Consider the following 21,168-nt stretch of genomic DNA (forward strand, 5'->3'; position numbering starts at 1 on the left):
GAAGAGGCTCTGAGAAGCCAGTCGTCCAAATAAAGGGAGGCTCGGATGTCCGATAAATGGAGGAATTTTGCCACATTCCTCATAAGCCTCGTAAACACGAGAGGAGCTGTGCTTAGGCCAAAGCACAGGGCCCGAAACTGGTACACCACATCGTCGAAGACGAATCTCAGAAAAGGTTGGGAGTCTGAGTGAATGGGGATGTGGAAGTAAGCGTCCCTTAGGTCTAGAGAGACCATCCAGTCTCCCTTTCTGACCGCTGCTAGGACTGACTTTGTGGTCTCCATGGTAAACTTCGTCTTTGTGACAAAGACATTCAGAGCACTGACGTCTAGCACCGGTCTCCAACCTCCTGTCTTCTTTGATACTAGGAAGAGACGGTTGTAAAACCCCGGTGATTGAAGGTCCGAGACTTTGACCACCGCTCCCTTCTCTAGCAAAAGACACACTTCCAGTTTCAGGGCTTGTCTCTTTTCTTCCTCTCGGTACCTGGGAGAGAGATCGATGGGGGACGTCGCTAGAGGAGGTCTGCGTACAAAAGGGATTTTGTACCCCTCTCTGAGCAACCTCACAGATTGTTGATCTGCACCTCTCTTCTCCCAGGCTTGCCAGAAGTTCTTGAGTCTGGCACCTACTGCTGTCTGAAGTTGCGGGCAGTCAGACTCTGCCCTTAGAGGACTTGGATCCTTTCCTCTTTCCTCTCTTCCCTTCGGCACGAGCACCTCCCCTGCTGGAGGCTCTGCCACGAAAGGGCGGGATAAACCTGGACGCTGGAGTGTCTATCCTAGGTCTAGCAGACAAGGCAGGCAAAGGGGGAGCTTTGCGAGCCGAGGACGCAACTAAATCGTGGGTGTCCTTCTGCACTAAAGACAAGGCAATTTCCTTAACCAAGACTTCAGGAAACAAACACTTAGACAAGGGCGCAAAGAGTAGCTCAGATCTTTGGCATGGCGTCACTCCTGCTGACAGAAAAGAGCACAGAGACTCTCGTTTCTTAAGAACTCCGGACGTGAATGAAGCGGCAAGCTCGTTGGACCCATCGCGGACGGCCTTGTCCATGCAGGACATAATGAGTAAGGAAACATCCCTATCGGCAGATGAGATTTTCCTACTCAGGGCTCCCAAACACCAGTCCAGGAAGTTAAAGACTTCAAACGCCCTAAATATGCCTTTAAGAAGGTGGTCCAGGTCCGAGGGTGACCAACAAATCTTCGAGCGTCTCATGGCAAGGCGGCGGGGAGAGTCTACAAGACTTGAGAAGTCGCCCTGGGCAGAGGCAGGAACTCCCAAGCCGAGAACTTCTCCCGTGGCATACAAGACGCTCGATCTAGACGAGAGTTTAGATGGGGGGAAGGCAAATGCCGTCTTCCCTAAACTCCTCTTGGTCTCTAACCAATCGCCTAACAGCCGTAAAGCTCTCTTGGATGAGCGAGAGAGAACGAGTTTCGTAAAGGCAGGCATGGTAGCAGGAACGCCTAAGACAAACTCGGACGGCGGCGAACGAGGAGCCACAGAAATAAAGTGATCAGGGAACAACTCTTTAAAAACAACCATGACTTTTCTAAAGTCCAAGGATGGTTGAACTGCTTTAGGCTCATCTAATTCTGAAGGCTGATCCTCAGGCTGTGGTTCAGCAACATCCTCATCTGACAGTTCCTCATCCGATAACTGATGAGAAAACGGCAAAGGTGTAGGCAATGTTTGACTCGCAGAGTCCGGTCGCACTGGTGCATACGTGACGGAGCCGGACGCAGCGTCCTGGAACTGCTGAACAGTCTGGGAACTGTCAACAACAACAGGTGCGCGAGGACGCACAGCGTCCACCCGAGACTGTTTAGACCGTCTGGGTTGTGCAGTCAACACCATACCGGGTTGCGGAGGTTGACGCACCGCGTCAAAACAAGTCAACTCTGATGGTTGATGAACGTCCTGAACGTCACCAATCGCATCAGTGCGTTGCCTAACATCAACGTGCGGCTGGAAATCCACACTGGGTCGCATCGGTGGAGGTACCACCCCAACTGGTTGACGCGAGAAAGCTACATCCACGTCAACAGGACGCACAACAGAACGCTTGGATGGCTGATGGCCAGTAGGTTCAACGGAAACCTTCTCAGCGTTGTAGTCCTCCATCAAGGATGCAAGCTTAGACTGCATGTCTTGCAGTAACACTCATTTAGGGTCTACGGAAGCAGGTGCGGTAACAGACGGGGTTAGCAAATGAGACGGCACAACTTTGCCTCTCTTAGGCGGCGAGCAGTCATCAGATGACGGCAACGGGTCCGAACTGTCCCAGTGGCTACATCCGGGACGTTGGACTTGTCCTGAAGGGACCGACTTACGTTTTAAAGGTCTAGAGACCTTGGTCCAAGGTTTCTTACGTGAAACACCTTCGGACGACGAGGTAAAAATGGGCTCTCTCGTCTTATGGTAGGGGCGATCTTGACGAGATACGCCTGATACCAAAGAGGGAACGTTTGTTCGCTGATCAAGGCCTCTCGAACCCATAAGTCGTACGACATTGCTTCTCCCCTGGGCTTGGGAGCTTGCAAGAGGTCCCGGACTAGGTGGACGACAGGCACGAACAGACGAACCCTCGGTCGCAACACTGTTCACAACACTTTGCGTAACACTAGGCACTTTGACACTTTCCGCCGTGGCACTTTGGCACTTGAGTTCCTTCACGTCCGCCATGAGTTGATTCCGGTCACTTGCTAAAGCCTCAACTCTCTCCCCCAAGGCATGAATAGCACGCATCATGTCTTGCATAGACGGTTCCTGAGTGCTAGGAGGGGGGTTAGGAACAACCACTACAGGGGAAGGATTAGGTTCAGGGGCATGTGGAGAGGAAAAATCTACAGACCTAGAAGAACTTCTCCTTACCCTATCTCTCTCTAGTCTGCGTGTTTATTTATCAAATTCGATCCAATCGAATTCCGAAAGGCCCACGCATTCCTCACACCGATCTCCCAATTGACAGGTTTTACCCCGACAATTGGAACAAACAGTGTGAGGGTCGAGAGAAGCCTTTGGAAGACGCCTCTTACAGTCCCTAGCATTACACTTTCGAAACTTGGGAACTTGAGAAGGGTCAGCCATTTTGAATTAGTCAAGGGATTCCAAAAAACGATCTAAGTCATCAACAATTAATCCGATTCAAAAAAGAGTTCAAGGATTTATTTGAAGAAAAAACACCTGTACTGTACTGCGAAAGCTCAAACCAAATTAAAGTACTTCACCAAATATGATGGGAAAAACTCCAGGTTCTACAGCGAGTAAAAGTACGTCTTGTCGACACGTCGACAGAGAAGAAATTGAAGGTTTTGTTTACATCCGAGAGTGGTATCTGGCCGACAGTTGGCGCTGGTGGGCACACCCGCAACCTGCATAGCGATCGCTCGCGAGTTTTTTTATGTATGTGTCTGTCGAGCAACAGAGTTGCAGCTATTATATATTCACCGGCTAAGTTAAATATTTAAAACTAGACCTATAAATGATTGATGGTTTTGCATGGAATAATTTTTTTTATAAAATGTTATTTTCATTAGTAAAATAAATTTTTGAATATACTTACCCGATGATCATGTAGCTGTCAACTCCGTTGCCCGACAGAAATCTACGGTCGGGATACGCCAGCGATCGCTATACAGGTGGGGGTGTACTCACCAGCGCCATCTGTGGTCAGGTACTCAAGTACTTCTTGTCAACAAGACCTCAATTTTCTCCTCGGTCCACTGGTTCTCTATGGGGAGGAAGGGCGGGTCCTTTAAATCATGATCATCGGGTAAGTATATTCAAAAATTTATTTTACTAATGAAAATAACATTTTTCAATATTAATCTTACCCGATGATCATGTAGCTGATTCACACCCAGGGTGGTGGGTGGAGACCAGTATACATGTTAACAAAGAAGCTAAGTATCCCGTATTTCATTTTTATTAGTTATTCAAAATAACAATATAAAATAAATAAGTACCTGGTAAGGAAGTCGACTTGAACCATTACTCTGCCTTTAATAAGTACGTCTTCCTTACTGAGCGTAGCGGTCCTCTTAGGATGCTGAACGACTCTTAGGTGCTGAAGTATAAAGGGCTGCAACCCATACTAAAGGACCTCATCACAACCTCTAACCTAGGCGCTTCTCAAGAAAGAATTGACCACCCGCCAAATCAACCAGGATGCGGAAGGCTTCTTAGCCGACCGTACAACCCAAAAACAACAATAAAAGTAATCAAGAGAAAGGTTAAAAAGGTTATGGGATTATGGGAATGTAGTGGCTGAGCCCTCACCTACTACTGCACTCGCTGCTACGAATGGTCCCAGGGTGTAGCAGTTCTCGTAAAGAGACTGGACATCTTTGAGATAGAATGATGCGAACACTGACTTGCTTCTCCAATAGGTTGCATCCATAACACTCTGCAGAGAACGGTTCTGTTTGAAGGCCACTGAAGTAGCCACAGCTCTCACTTCATGTGTCCTTACCTTCAGCAAAGCAAGGTCTTCTTCCTTCATATGAGAATGAGCTTCTCTAATCAGAAGCCTGATGTAGTAAGAAACTGCGTTCTTAGACATTGGTAGCGAAGGCTTCTTAACAGCACACCATAAGGCTTCTGATTGTCCTCGTAAGGGTTTTGACCTTTTCAGATAGTACCTAAGAGCTCTGACTGGGCAAAGTACTCTCTCCAGCTCGTTACCCACCAAGTTGGATAGGCTAGGGATCTCGAACGATTTAGGCCAAGGACGTGAAGGAAGCTCGTTTTTAGCCAAAAAACCGAGCTGCAAGGAACATGTAGCCGTTTCCGATGTGAAACCTATGTTCCTGCTGAAGGCGTGGATCTCACTTACTCTTTTAGCTGTTGCTAGGCATACGAGGAAAAGAGTTTTTAATGTGAGGTCCTTGAAAGAGGCTGATTGGAGCGGTTCAAATCTAGATGACATCAGGAACCTTAGGACCACGTCTAGATTCCAGCCTGGAGTGGACAACCGACGTTCCTTAGAGGTCTCAAAAGACCTAAGGATGTCCTGTAGATCTTTGTTGGAGGAAAGATCCAAGCCTCTGTGGCGGAAAACCGCTGCCAACATACTTCTGTAACCCTTGATCGTAGGAGCTGATAGGGATCTAACGTTCCTTAGATGTAACAGGAAGTCAGCAATCTGGGTTACAGTGGTACTGGTTGAGGAAACTGCATTGGCCTTGCACCAGCTTCGGAAGACTTCCCATTTAGCTTGATAGACTCTGAGAGTGGATGTCCTCCTTGCTCTGGATATCGCTCTGGCTGCCTCCTTCGAAAAGCCTCTAGCTCTTGAGAGTCTTTCGATAGTCTGAAGGCAGTCAGACGAAGAGCGTGGAGGCTTGGGTGTACCTTCTTTACGTGAGGTTGACGCAGAAGGTCCACTCTTAGAGGGAGAGTCCTGGGAACGTCGACCAGCCATTGCAGTACCTCTGTGAACCATTCTCTCGCGGGCCAGAGGGGAGCAACCAACGTCAGCCGTGTCCCTTTGTGAGAGGCGAATTTCTGAAGTACTCTGTTGACAATCTTGAACGGCGGGAATGCATACAGGTCGAGATGGGACCAATCCAGCAGAAAGGCGTCCACGTGAACTGCTGCCGGGTCTGGAATCGGAGAACAATACAATGGGAGCCTCTTGGTCATCGAGGTAGCGAACAGATCTATGGTTGGCTGACCCCACAGGGACCAAAGTCTGCTGCAAACATTCTTGTGAAGGGTCCACTCTGTGGGGATGACCTGACCCTTCCGGCTGAGGCGATCTGCCATGACATTCATATCGCCCTGAATGAACCTCGTTACCAGCGTGAGCCTTCGATCTTTTGACCAAATGAGGAGGTCCCTTGCGATCTCGAACAACTTCCTCGAATGAGTCCCCCCCTGCTTGGAGATGTAAGCCAAGGCTGTGGTGTTGTCGGAGTTCACCTCCACCACCTTGTTTAGCTGGAGGGACTTGAAGTTCATTAAGGCCAGATGAACCGCCAACAACTCCTTGCAATTGATGTGAAGTGTCCTTTGCTCCTGATTCCATGTTCCCGAGCATTCCTGTCCGTCCAATGTCGCACCCCAGCCCGAGTCTGATGCGTCCGAGAAGAGACGGTGGTCGGGGGTCTGAACAGCCAACGAAAGACCTTCCTTGAGAAGAATGCTGTTCTTCCACCACGTTAGAGTAGACCTCATCTCTTTGGAAACAGGAATTGAGACCGTCTCTAGCGTCATGTCCTTGATCCAGTGAGCAGCCAGATGATACTGAAGGGGGCGGAGGTGGAGTCTCCCTAACTCGATGAACAGGGCCAGCGATGAAAGTGTCCCTGTTAGACTCATCCACTGCCTTACTGAGCATCGGTTCCTTCTTAGCATGCTCAGGATGCACTCTAGGGCTTGGTTGATCCTTGGGGCCGACGGAAAAGCCCGAAAAGCTCGACTCTGAATCTCCATACCCAGGTAAACAATGGTCTGGGATGGGACGAGCTGGGACTTCTCTAAATTGACCAGGAGGCCCAGTTCCTTGGTCAGATCCATAGTCCATCTGAGATTCTCCACACAGCGACGACTTGTGGGAGCTCTTAAAAGCCAGTCGTCTAAATAGAGGGAGGCTCTGATGTCTGCCAAGTGAAGGAATTTCGCAATATTCCTCATCAGTCGCGTAAACACAAGAGGTGCCGTGCTTAGGCCAAAGCACAGGGCTTGGAACTGGTACACAACCTTTCCAAAGACGAATCTCAGGAAAGGTTGGGAGTCTGGATGGATGGGGACGTGAAAGTATGCGTCTTTCAGGTCTAACGAGACCATCCAGTCCTCCTGCCTGACCGCTGCTAGGACCGATTTCGTCGTCTCCATCGTGAACGTCTGCTTGGTGACATAAGCATTGAGCGCACTGACGTCCAGCACCGGTCTCCAACCTCCTGTCTTCTTGGCTACCAGGAAGAGACGGTTGTAAAAGCCCGAGGATTGATGGTCCCGGACTATGACCACTGCCTCCTTCTGTAGCAAGAGCGACACCTCTTGTTGCAACGCTAGCCTCTTGTCCTTCTCCTTGTAGTTGGGAGAGAGGTTGATGGGAGATGTAGTTAGAGGGGGATTGAGGCAGAACGGAATTCTGTATCCCTCCTTCAGCCACTTCACAGACTGAGCGTCTGCACCTCTGCTCTCCCAAGCTTGCCAGAAGGTCTTGAGTCTGGCTCCTACAGCTGTCTGGAGAGGAAGGAAGTCAAAACTTGCCTCTTGCGGACTTGGAACCCTTCTTGGACTTGCCACGGTGACTGTCTGCACGGGTACCTCCTCTGCTGGAGGTTCTGCCACGAAAGGGCGGGATGAACCTAGAAGCAGGTGTATCAACTGCTAAGGGGCGGACGGGTCTAGGCACGGAAGGTAAGGTTTTAGCCTTACGTGCAGAAGAAGCCATGAGGTCATGCGTATCCTTCTGGATAAGAGAGGCAGCCATCCCCTTAATTAACTCCTCCGGAAACAGACACTTGGAGAGAGGAGCAAACAGCAACTCTGACTTCTGGCAAGGGGTGATACCAGCAGATAAGAAGGAGCACAGATGTTCTCTCTTCTTGAGGACCCCTGATACATAAGAAGCCGCAAGCTCGCCAGACCCATCCCGTATTGCCTTGTCCATGCTGGACATGATCAGCATGGCCGAGTCCTTGTCAGAAGGGGAAGTCTTCCTGCTTAAGGCTCCCAAACACCAATCGAGGAAGTTGAATATCTCGAAGGCACGAAAGACTCCCTTCATCATATGATCAAGATCTGAAAAGGACCAGCAGATCTTCGAACGTCTCATAGCCAACCTGCGGGGAGAGTCAACCAGACTTGAGAAGTCGGCCTGGGCAGAGGCAGGAACCCCCAAGCCAGGTTCCTCTCCCGTGGCATACCAGACGCTCGACTTAGAAGCCAGCTTGGGAGGAGGAAACACAAAAGAGGTCCTTCCCAGTTGCTTCTTGGAAAGCAACCAATCCCCCATAACCCTCAAAGCTCTCCTTGATGATCTGGCGAGAACAAGCTTAGTGAAGGCAGGAGCAGTAGACTGCATGCCCAGAGCAAACTCGGAGGGAGGAGAACGAGGGGTTGCAGATACAGTACAAAGTGTTCAGGGTACAATTCTCTGAACAAAGCAAGGACTTTGCGGAAGTCTAAGGAGGGTGGTGAAGACTTGCGTCCTTCAACATCGGAGTGAGGATCATCCAGATGAGCAGCTTCATCCTCCGAAACCTCCTCACCCGACAGTTGAGTTGTAAGTGGCAAAGGCAGAGCAGCAAGCTGAACGGCTGAATCCTGCAGAACGGGTGCATGCGTACCTGCGGATCCATCATCATGCCTCTGCTGGACAGACTGTGAGCTGGCAACAACAAAAGCAGAGGGCCGGTGTGTGGGAGGGTCTGCGGTGGGCTGAGGAGCATGCGGTGTGGTATGCAGAGCATGCTGTAAGGCATGCGGCTCATGCTGCATGGCATGCGGCTCATGCTGCATGGGATGCGGCTCATGCTGCATGGTATGCGGCTCATGCTGCATGGTAAGCGGCTCATGCTGCATGGGATGAGGCTCATGCTGCATGGTATGAGGCTCATGCTGCATGGTATGCTCACGCATGTAAGCAGAAGGTCCAGCAAGAACATGCGTCTGGCAGTGAGGACTGCGCAACGGTGGAGGAGCTCTCACAGGAGGAGGGGTGTTAACCTTCTCTGCATGATACTCCTGCATAAAAGCCGCAAGCTGAGACTGCATAGTCTGCAGCATGGACTACTTAGGGTCTACTGTGGTTGGAGCAACAACAGACGGAGCAGAGGCCTGTTGAGGGACCACTCTACCTCTCTTGGGAGGTGTGCAGTCATCAGATGACTGTGGCGAGTCCGAACTGACCCAGTGGCTACACCTGGGCCGTTGGACTAGCTCGGAAGGGACCTTACGTTTGAGCGGTCGTGAGACCCTGGTCCACCGTTTCCTCCTGGAAACCTCTTCCACAGACGAGGAATGTAAGGGCTCATTCGTCTGGGAGTGGAAGGGACGATCCTTAGCAGATGCGTCCGCAACCACTGAGGATACATCCGTGCGCCGATCAAGGCCTGCCGAACCCTTTGGTCCTTCGACATTGCTTCTCCCCTGGGCTTGGGAGCTTGCAAGAGGTCCCGGACTGGGAGGACGACTGGCACGCACAGATGCATCCTCATGCGCAACACTGACACTGACACTATGCACAGCACTAGCACTAACACTTCCCACTGCACTCTTCGCTTTCAGCTCCTTGACATCTGCCAAGAGCTGATTGCGGTCACTAACCAACGACTCCACTTTATCACCGAGAGCCTGAATGGCACGCAACATATCAGCCATTGCAGGCTGAGCACTCGTAGCAGGTTCGGGAGTCACCACCACAGGGGAAGGAAAAGGTTGAGGGGCATGGGGAGAGGAAAAATCCACAGAGCGAGAAGAACTTCTCCTATCTCTCTCCTTCTCTAACCTACGAGTATATCTGAGGAATTCATTAAAATCGAATTCCGAAAGCCCAGCACATTCCCCACATCGATCTTCCAATTGACAGGATTTTCCCCTACAATTGGAACATACGGTGTGAGGATCAACAGAGGCCTTCGGAAGACGCCTATTACAAGTCCTAACACTACATCGCCTGTATTTAGGAACTTGGGAATGGTCAGACATCTTGAATTTTAGAAGTAGTCAAGGGGGAATTCCAAAGTAAAGCAAAGATCGTTAACCAATGAATCAAATTAATACCAAAAGCTTGCTAAGCTAAGGCTAAAGCTTCCTGTACAGCGAAGGCTAAATTTCAGAGCAAATACTTCACCAAATCGTGAACAAAAGACTCCAAAATCAACAGCGTATCCATGTAGGTCTTGCCGGTGGCACGACAGAGGAAAAATTGAGGTCTTGTTGACAAGAAGTACTTGAGTACCTGACCACAGATGGCGCTGGTGAGTACACCCCCACCTGTATAGCGATCGCTGGCGTATCCCGACCGTAGATTTCTGTCGGGCAACGGAGTTGACAGCTACATGATCATCGGGTAAGATTAATATTGAAAAACATTATATTTACACCCACTTACAAACAAACCAGGGAGTTCTTTGAATATCCTTAAAAATATTTTTTGTGGTTTAAATATTATGAAAACTTACAAAATGAATATAGATTTCATTATTAGCAGTGTAGTTATTATTCATACCTGACCAATAGGCATTCCCAGTTCAAGTTCCGCCTTCCCAGTCATCACTGGACGAGGAGGCATCGCAAAATTTTCTGGTGCACGCATTGCTTCTTTTGGCATCAGCAGCATCTCGCTTAACTTCTTTACAGTACTAAAACAGAAAATTTGTATTTCTTAGAAAAAATTATGGAATGTTTCAATGGAAAATTAATCGTGAGATAACCATATGAAGCTAAAAACAATTTTACCTCAGTTTTGTGTTGCATTCAAATAAAACCAACAACAATTTTACCTCAGATTTGTAGTCCATTCAAATAAAGAGCCAAAACAAATATAAGTCATCAAATAGAAAGAGAGAATACAAAAATGTAAATTATAAAATAAAACTAGTGTGTATCCAAAAACTAGAAAATTCTACTAAAATATGTATGACAATTGTGAAGCTATAAAAAAGTGAATACTACGGATGTAAAAAGCAAATAACACAGTAGTAATAATTACGTTGGTGTGATTTCTTCTGATGGCAACACCTCCTCATTGTATATGCCATAAGAATCAACATTACACATTGGAAAATCCAGTGATATAAGGTCATCCACAGATGATAACTGACTGACTGTTACCTGTAAAATTCAATGACAAAACATTTAGTATTAAGTGGTTATAAACGCATAGCTTTATTATATAAACAATAGTGTGAAGGGAACTTTTATTATTTTTTTTTATTCAAAATGCCATATATGCACTTGCAGTAACTCTCATAAAAGTTATCAGCGTTTTAAAGCAAGGCAGTTTAAGGGCAAAACATGTTCTGAACTAAAGTTTGAAGGATAATGCTTTCATTATAGTCAATGGCAAATTTTAGAAATATTATCCCCAATGATAATAGCTTCCAATCTATAGGAACAATTAGTATCTCATAGCAGTCACGAATAAGAGTGGTACTGTAATTCCCTACCAGAAACCCTTGCAATCTAGCAGGGCCTTATATTTTTGCTCTGCTCATAACATGAGGACGATTAGTAAAAATGAATCTACTATTATAAAAAATGTATAAATGCCAATGAATTTTCAGTCACACAAGTTTGAAGGGGGAACAAAGAGCGAAGCCCAAATATCTTGGTTAAGTAAAAAAGAAAATGTTACTGGAAGTTTTCCAAAGCTAAAAAATGAGGAATAGGACAGTGAACTAGTAATTATTGTTAGATAATGTACAGTTACAATTCATAAACTTGTTTAAAGAAAATACATGAAATACTACATCACAATTAAGGCTTCATTAAATAACATAGTAATCTCTATTATCCAGTGGGAAGGAATAAAATATACTGTAACTGTTTCTTTTTGCATCATGAGATGAAAAAAGCACTCTAGAAAATTCAATCTGAAATTTTATTTGAATTATATGTAATAAAATTTCAACTGTGATTCCTGATAAACATTTTTGCTGACCTTGAGCCATTTGTAACAGAAACTGAAAACCTCTTTGAGATATATTTTTAATGGTATTGTGAAGTATTTTGTACAACTCATTTTATATGAATCAAACATAGAAAAATATATATAGAAATGGTCCTTCACTGATTGTTAAATTGTTGCAATTTCCTTTCATATAGTTAATGTTTAATTACATTAGCTGAAATTAAAATGTCCTCTAATATTGTTTTAATATATTTAAACTACACAATACATCACTGAATTAAATAAAAGTTCAATGGTTGCAACCTTGGATTATTCTGTTCGTGAGCAGTTGAAAAATTTCCTGTTTAGTTAATCAATTGATAATATTGTAAAAAACACAATCAAACATATGCATGATAACTAAAAAACATTATCATGCATCATGATTTACTATCTTATAAGGAATTATTCATTGAAATATTTTTTGTATATTATTCATGACAAATTAACATTGTTTACCCAAAGAGGAGTTACATGGATGCATTATTTATCATCCTACAAAATGTGCAAAATAATACTAGAAATTTTGTGTATTGTGAACTAGAGAGCCATATTGAATTATACATGTTTTGGAGGTCTGTTATAGAAATCATTAATTTTTCAGAATTTCTGCCATGCCTGCACTGAAGTATTTTCTATGCTAGACATATTTCTACAGTAAATATGGTTTCAATGCAGCATAAGAGTTTCTATGCCTATTTCAACGATTTGTTTATGGTAGTTCCTAACAATAGAGATCTGGTAATCACGTTAAATCTTTTATTCATGGTTTTTAATTTGCTTTCAATTACATGTTATTTGTTTGTTAACTGGGTAACCGTATCTGACCAACAAGGAATGAGAGTTTAAGAGGTCGGGCTTTAGTTAAACACATAGATATTATCAGCTGCTTATGTGATGTAGTTTACAAATAAATTCTTTATTTCATAATTATCCTGCGAATAATTTCAAAAAAAAAAAAAAAAAATATTGTGAGAATGAGGGGTAGGAGGTGGATTAACAGGGGTGGTACCTATCAAGGTGCATATTCCATGGGTTTGTGGTTTGAAGATGGTGACCCCAGAAGGTATATATTTCATCTTGTTGAATATAAAAAGTTTGCACTTCATAGATATAAGCAATGTGACCTACAAGTAAGATTCATCAAAATGAAACAAACATCAAGGAAGATATTGCTAACATAGAACAATGGTCAGACAGCAAATCAATAAAATAATGTCATCAAACAAAACTGAAATGTATAAATCTGAATTGCAATGCAGTCCAACTGTCAAAAATAAGAGAAAAATGAAGCCGTTTGGATTCTTGTATTTTTTTTGAGAATTTTAGTTTAAATTCAAATAATCAATTCTGCAACATTATTTTTTTTTAAACTGTAATACTGTCAATTTGGAGTTAATAGGTTCACACCTACCCGAACTTTTATTTTTATCATTAAAGATTTGGTTGTCCAATTAGTCCTGAAGCTTGAAATTAATAAGTAACAGACTAACTTACCGTGGAAACAGATCCATCTGACTGAGTTAACGTTGTGAGCTGAGTTGTTATACTGGCATTATAATCTACTGATTCCTCATCTAAATGCCTATTTGGAAATTCTGTTTCTTCATTAGATGAGTTGGCAGGATATATAGTTTGATACGCATGGTTCTTTCTTGAATTGAATACTGGAATAAAATAAAATGATTAAAATCCAATAAAATGTTTACACCACGTGAAAAGTCAGTCTTTCCTACTAAGGTCTGTGAAAAAAGGGCACAATGATGTTCCCTTTATTTCCTCTTATAATGAAATTCACCATTACCAAAGTCTGTGAAAAAAGGGCACAATGATGTTCCCTTTATTTCCTCTTATAATGAAATTCACCATTACCATTCATAGTTTATAATTTAAAGATGATTTTGTCTCTGCACTTTAAGATTTTAACGTGGAGAAAATTTTCAGCTTGATTAAACTTATCCAAATGCTCCCAATTTTATCTTACAACCCTACTTAATGGGATGAGCACATGAGCAAAGCTTTCTGCATTCCTCATGATACTTTTATATTGAACTGAACATGTCACACCTGATATATGTTGAGAAATTTATAATATTACTCCTGATGAAAATACATCTTGTACTCTTGAAGTCTGGAAAACTGGCCATCCTAGTATTTCACTATTCAGTTTCGGAGAAATTATAATTTTGTAAATTTACCGGTACACAGTTTGATCATTATTATTGTCTAAATGTAAGGCTATTTTAATTAATTTCAATAAACTGACCTTTGTAACCGGGAAAACTGAAAAATTATCCTTGGACGTCCAAATTATATTGTTAGCCATTACTGGCTCAAGAACATTTGCACCATTGAATATCATAATTACACTAAAAAAATAAAATTTCCAGTTTAATATAAAAAAAAAAAAACTATTGTTAAATTTAATAATTTGACACCTATTAACTTAGTCGTTCTGATTTCTTCTTGTCTGATGCAGATGGTGAAATCGTTAGATTAAATCTAAAAAACATCTTTCTCATAAAGAGACCTAATAAAGTATATTTTAAACTCATTCCATGTGATAAGGATATTTACGTATATATTGCTATTAGTATTGAATGAAGAGATTTTGACAAAGTAAAAAAAAAAAAATGTACAGTATATTGAACTGATAAAAATTGGGTTTTGATGAAGAAAAATCTTATACAGTATTTTGAAAGGTGCTGTGTGGTCTCCAAAGATTTTCCTAAAACAAGGAATTCAATAAGACAAAAATACCAAAGAAATATTGTCTTCCCTAATCCAGGGCTCGCGTATCAACGTGCAAAGCATAGGCCTGGTGTGTATAAGGAAGACCAACAGATTCAGGCTCTATTGAACTGTCACAGACAACAGATGACACAACACAGAACCAATAATGACCCTGGAAATAATACTACCTGGATACTTTGTTTGTGCCAAGCCGACATCTTCCATATTCGGAGTAAGATTCGTATGTCTCAATGGGGACATATTATTAATGTAGAGGTTGGTCTCCAAGGTATAGTTCTAAAGTAGATTTGTGCATCATAAAGAACAATCATCTACAACCAAGCAAATAACCACTTCATGCATACTTGATTGAGAAGAAAAACTAACAAGTCAGAAGTCTCACAACAGCCGATTCATGGAGCTAGATTGTAATAATAGGGTTTTTGATGAGGGACCCGGATGAAAGGTCCCCTCTTTAACTCAGTTTCCTTCAACAGATGCTACGAACATACCATGCACCCATGCTATATCACTTAGATTCGTTTTAGGAAGTGTCTTATAAACACCCTATGTCTTTAGCCAAAAAGCTCTCAATGTCTTAGAATTGCATATTAGCAAAAAATGCCAATGAGAAAGGAATTTTTCTCATATAGTGACCTTTAGAGATGGAAGGCGGATTAGCTTTTATTTTTTGAAGAGGGAAGTTACTAGAATATGGATAGTTCCTGTAGAAAGGGACACGACGGTCTGAGGATTTTAAAATAAACTTCCTACTGAAGATGTGGATCTCTGCAGCTACAATTACAGGGTAGACACAGGGCAGAGGTGCTATCCAAAATCTATGATATGTAAAGGATCTCACCACTGAAGAGTTTTCCTTTATTAACAAAAAAAAATAGGAGGCCAGAGTCAAAATCAAGAGATAGCAAGAGGGAGTCAGTGGAGGGGCGTAATTGTTAATCAAAAGATTGAGTATGTCCAAGTTGAAATCTCCACAGAAGGCCTGTTTGAGTGGTTTTGTCAATGCATACTTATAATTCAAAATGGTTGATGACTTGAGCTTCCTATCTTCAAAGAGGTGGACAGAGAAGGGAAGCCAAGAAGTTAACAGCTATCTTCTACAGAGTACTTTCCTAAAAATATGCCACCCAAGCTGATATCTACAGAGTACTTTCCTAAATATATGCCACCCAAGCTGATATTGTCAGATGGAAAAAGACCTCTTACATAACACTGTAACAGTGCATGCTGAAAATTCTTCTCAAAATAAGGGAGAACAAAACAAAGATATTATTATTATAATTATTATTATTATTACCATTATTCTTATTATTATTATTATTATTATTATTATTATTATTATTATTACAGTATTATTATTATTATTATTATTATTATTATTATTATTATTATTATTATTATAATTTTTACAATAAGCTAGGCTATAGCCCTAGTTGAAAAAGCAAGATGTCACAAGCCAAAGGGCTCCAACATGAAAAAATAGCCCAATGAGGAAAGGGAACAAGGAAAATGAATGAATTACAAGAAAAGAATAAACAATAGAAATAAAATATTTCAGGAACAGTAACAACATTAAATTAGATCCTTCACATATAAATTATAGAAATATAAAAAAAGGGGGGGAAGAGAAATAAGATAGAACAACATGACACAACCAAAGACCAGAGAACAATGGTTTGATTTTGGAGTGGCCTTTTCCGAGAAGTCTCTCTTCTACCCTGACTAAGAGGAAAGTAGGCACAGAACAATAACAGTGCCGTAGTAAACCCCTTGAGCAAAGAATTGTTTGGTAATCTCAGTGTTGTCAGGTGTATAAGGACAGATTGCATTTACACTTTTTTTCCTATTCAGTATACACTCTATACATACATATACCAAGGCACTTCCCCCAATTTTGGGGCGTAGCCGACATCAACAAATGAAACAAAACAAAAAGGGGACCTCTACTCTCTACGGCTGGGAGGAACGTAGAGAGTAGAGGTCCCCTTTTTGTTTTGTTTCATTTGTTGATGTCGGCTACCCCCCAAGCTTGGGGGAAGTGCCTTGGTATATGGATGTATAGTGTGTACTGAATAGGAAAAAAAGTGTAAATGCAATGGAGAATTAAATGCCCAGTGTTGAATTAAAACTGGACAAAGGGATTCATTTCTTGGTTTTGGATAAAACAAAGCACTGATACCCAAAGGTTATTTCTTACCTAATAGTTTTTTTTGCTTCAAGGTGATCACCTTCAAGAGTTGAAAGAGGCATTTAGTTTATTTTTTTCAGCTTTAAGAGAGTAAATGACAGACAACAGTTTTTCTAAACTTATAAACACAAAGGTCTTAAATGTTATAAGTTTTAAATGTGAACACCTGTTTACAATATTACAAAAAGGTAAATCCGTCAAAAATTGAGACATCATGGAAGTCTCCCTAATGGCCCTGGGCTCCAAAAAAAATTACAAGAAAATTTCTTAAAGCTACTTAGTTTTAGTTCTCTATAGCCCCAAATATGTACAGGATATTAATACCACTTTGCTAGTACCTGTATATGCAAGGACACTTGCTTTCAGAGTCTACTTTCTGCAAATTATGCATCTTCTCATTTTAATTCATAACAACGGGGAACTAACAAGTGCAAAAACCTACCTGACTCAACATAAAACATACTGTATTAGACTTTTATACCAATTCAGCTGATAAACTACAACGAATACCAATAGGTATAATGAATAACTATATTGGAATATATGACTTAACACAACAAGTCCCTTAAAACTTTGCCTTTTTAGAAAGTTACATCTGGAAAGACAAGATGGAAAATCTTAAGCGTCGAGCAATCAGCTCAATAACATTCACTTACCTGAGATAATTAAAATAAATCTTCTCCCAAGTTTCTGATAGTATGTTATGAAGGCATAAGCGTGATGAGGCCAATTGTGCTTATGTCTCCTCTACCAGTAGCCCAGAAACCACACCAATCTATTGCTCAATAGGAGGCAATTAGCATCATTTGTGGGACCACTAATAGTGGCATTTACAAATGCCCTAATTTGTTGCTAATTATTTCAGCTTGCTTGCTTTACAGTTTTGGAACATTTCACTCTATATGAGTAGATAAAGATGGAATATTAATTCTTCACCTCATTTTTCTTATAATTGATACCATGATTACATGCAGAGGCTCATGTTTAGATTAAATAAAACTAAAAATAACAACAACCAAAATAATCTGTTCTCAGCTTCAAAATGATATTTTGATTATAAAATAAATTTTTGAATATACTTACCCGGTGAATATATAATAGCTGACGTCTCCGACGGCTCGACAGAATCCAAAAACTCGCGAGCGATCGCCATGAAGGTAGCGGGTGTGCCCACCAGCGCCGACTATCGGCCAGATACCGCATATACATGTAAACAGCTCCAGTTCTTCTCATCACCGGGTAAGTATATTCAAAAATTTATTTTATAATCAAAATATCATTTTTAAATATTAAACTTAGCCGGTGAATATATAATAGCTGATTCACACCCATGGTGGTGGGTAGAGACCAGTATTAATACAGTTTACGGCGTATATGCTTAGAGTTTTTGACAGTTATATCATAACAAAACCCAAATAAATATAGGTACCTGGTAAGGAAGCTGACTCTAAACGATTACTCTGCCTTGTTAGTCCGCTTTCCTCACGAAGCCCAGCCATCCTCTTAGGATGCTGAAAGACTCCCAGGAGCTGAAGTATCCAGGGCGACAACCCATACAACAGGACCTCATCAAAACCCTTAATCTGGGCGCTCTCAAGAAATGACATTTGACCACCCGCCAAATCAAAAAGGATGCGAAAGGCTTCTTAGCCTTCCGTACAACCCAATTAAAAACATTTCAAGAGAAGATTAAAAGGATATTGGAATTAAGGGAATGTAGTGGTAGAACCCTTACCCACTACTGCACTCGCTGCAACGAATGGACCCAGTGTGTAGCAGTCCTCATAAAGAGTCTGGACATCTTTTAACCCTGGATAGGTACGATGGGTCGTTTGCGACCCCGAGCGTCAAAAAAAAACAGGTTTTTCTCACGTGACTCACCCCCGTGACTGAATTTGTGGGTGATCGACCTGCAGGAGGTGTCTCCCCTACACGCTCTAGTAGTGTCCAGATGTGCATTGCTGTAGCTGTACTCCTTCCCCGATTTCTGAGACGCGTCGGGGTCGAGCGCGACCGAGTTTACCCTTCTAAGGTAGTTTGCATAATTATCAAAGTTATTACGTATTATGAAATTGTCGTAGAATGGTGCAACTTGTATAGGTTATCAGTTGTGGAAAGTCTTGGTGGATTGTTTGGCTACCATGTGCATGATTTTTTTTTTAGTTAAAATGTCGTTCATCACCACGAGGACCATTTTACCGCGAGTGCCCCTTTTTCATTTTTTTTCATTTTTTTGCCAAGTCATTTTTCCGTAAGATATTGCCAAATAGGGTCATAAAACTTTTGCTTGTTTAGTGTTGGAAAGTGTGTCTAGATGATCTGGCTACCCATGCATGACTTTGTTTTTGTCAGATACGACGTAGTTATTGGTATATTGGGTATTTAACTGCGGTTACCAATTTCTGTATTTTTTCAATATTTGTAAAAATTACTACGTAGTAAGGAATTGCCGTATATTATTCATTTTTTTTTTCATGTTTATGTGTTAGAAAGTGTGCCTTGATGGTTGGGCTAACACGTGCATGTCTTTTTTTTTATCTGAGATGCCGTATATTAGAATGTCGGGCATTTTACCGCGAGTGTCCCTTTTTCATTTTTTTTCATTTTTTTGCCAAGTCATTTTTCCGTAAGATATTGCGAAATAGTATCGTAAAACTTTTGCTTTTTTAGTGTTGGAAAGTGTGTTTAGATGATCTGGCTACCCATGCGTGATTTTGTTTTTGTCAGATACGACGTAGTTATTGGTATATTGGGTATTTAACTGCGGTTGCCAATTTCTGTTTTTTTCAATATTTGTAAAAATTTACTACGTAGTAAGGAATTGCCGTATATTATTGATTTTTTTTTCATGTTTATGTGTTAGAAAGTGTGCCTTGATGGTTGGGCTAACACGTGCATGTCTTTTTTTTTTTATCTGAGATGCCGTATATTAGAATGTTGGGCATTTTTCCGCGAGTGCCCCTTTTTATTTGTTTTGCATTTTTTTGCTTAGTCATGTTACCGTAAGGAATTGGCAAGTAGTGTCGCAAAACTTATATTTTTATAGTGTTGGAAAGTGTTTCTAGATGATCTGGCTACCCATGCCTATTTTTTTTTTAGCCAGATATGGCGTATATATAAGTATGTGTTCGATTTTCCTGTGATTGCCATTTTTTCGTTTTTTCCCATTTCTTTCAAAATTACTACGTACTAAGGAACTATCACAGAGTAATATTTCATTTATATGTTTATTTGTCGGAAAATGTGCCTTGATGGTTTGCCTAGCACGTGGCTGAAATTTTTTTTTTCTGAAATGCCGTATATTAGAATGGCCATTTTTCCACGAGTGCCCCTTTTTATTTGTTTTGCATTTTTTTGCTTAGTCATGTTACCGTAAGGAATTGGCAAGTAGTGTCGCAAAACTTATAATTTTATAGTGTTGGAAAGTGTTTCTAGATGATCTGGCTACCCATGCCTATCTTCTTTTTTTAGCCAGATATGGCGTATATATAGGTATGTGTTCGATTTTCCTGTGATTGCCATTTTTTCGTTTTTTCCCATTTCTTTCAAAATTACTACGTACTAAGGAACTATCACAGAGTAATTATTCATTTAGATGTTTATTTGTCGGAAAATGTGCCTTGATGGTTTGCCTAGCACGTGGCTGAATTTTTTTTTTCTGAAATGCCGTATATTAGAATGTTAGCCATTTTTCCGCGAGTGCCCCTTTTTATTTGTTTTGCATTTTTTTGCTTAGTCATGTTACCGTAAGGAATTGGCAAGTAGTGTCGCAAAACTTATATTTTTATAGTGTTGGAAAGTGTTTCTAGATGATCTGGCTACCCATGCCTATCTTTTTTTTAGCCAGATATGGCGTATATATAGGTATGTGTTCGATTTTCCGGTGATTGCCATTTTTTCGTTTTTTCCCAATTCTTTCAAAATTACTACGTACTAAGGAACTATCACAGAGTAATGATTCCTCTAGATGTTTATTTGTCGGAAAATTTTGTTTACTTTTTTTTTGATTGAATATCATCAAATTTTTTTAGCTAAAATATTATATTGTTTTACATTTTTTTTTTTTTTCGATTTTATTTCCCTTCAAAAAAAATTTTTTGGGTCAGAATTTTAATTTTATAGTCGTAAAATAATCGACAATTATCCAACAACCCACCATACAATTTTTATGCATATCCAATAATAATTAGATTAGTAAATAACACCTTGAAATTGACATACCCTTCCTACATTTCAAGTGGCAGATTAGGGAGTCTGAGTCAGTGTGGTTGGCGGCCATTTTGTGGACATATCCGAAGCGTAAGCTGCCCTCTCTATATATATTCTTGTTCCCTATAAAATTTGTGATATTTTGGTATATTTTTACCTGCATAAATATCATATTATATATTAAATATATGTATTTTTTTACGAAATTTCTAAGTACTCAAAAAATTACCTTTAGATATGGCCCCTGATATAAATGTAATTTACAAAATAATGAAGGTTTTTTTACATATTTCTATTTTAGGATAACATATGTTTATTCCCTAAAAAAATTAGCCACTTTCTATTTCATTTGGGTACCCAAAAAAATTCATGAAATTTGGAC

The 21,168-nt window shown here is 41.3% G+C and overlaps 1 protein-coding gene across 1 annotated transcript in view; it reads right to left on the reverse strand.

Moving 5' to 3' along the window:
• The window catches only part of hop (tyrosine-protein kinase hopscotch), a 243,615-nt gene that overhangs the window by 99,457 nt on the left and 122,990 nt on the right, over positions 1–21,168 (reverse strand). Inside the window, exons 16-18 of the mRNA XM_068353566.1 lie at positions 13,133–13,302; positions 10,676–10,797; positions 10,193–10,325 (exon numbers count right to left, since the gene is read on the reverse strand). Coding sequence (XP_068209667.1) covers positions 10,193–10,325; positions 10,676–10,797; positions 13,133–13,302 — 425 coding nt within the window. The remainder of the gene's footprint in view (positions 1–10,192; positions 10,326–10,675; positions 10,798–13,132; positions 13,303–21,168) is intronic.

Source organism: Palaemon carinicauda, chromosome 30 (genome assembly GCF_036898095.1).
Source record: "Palaemon carinicauda isolate YSFRI2023 chromosome 30, ASM3689809v2, whole genome shotgun sequence".
Classification (NCBI taxonomy): Eukaryota; Metazoa; Arthropoda; class Malacostraca; order Decapoda; family Palaemonidae; genus Palaemon; species Palaemon carinicauda.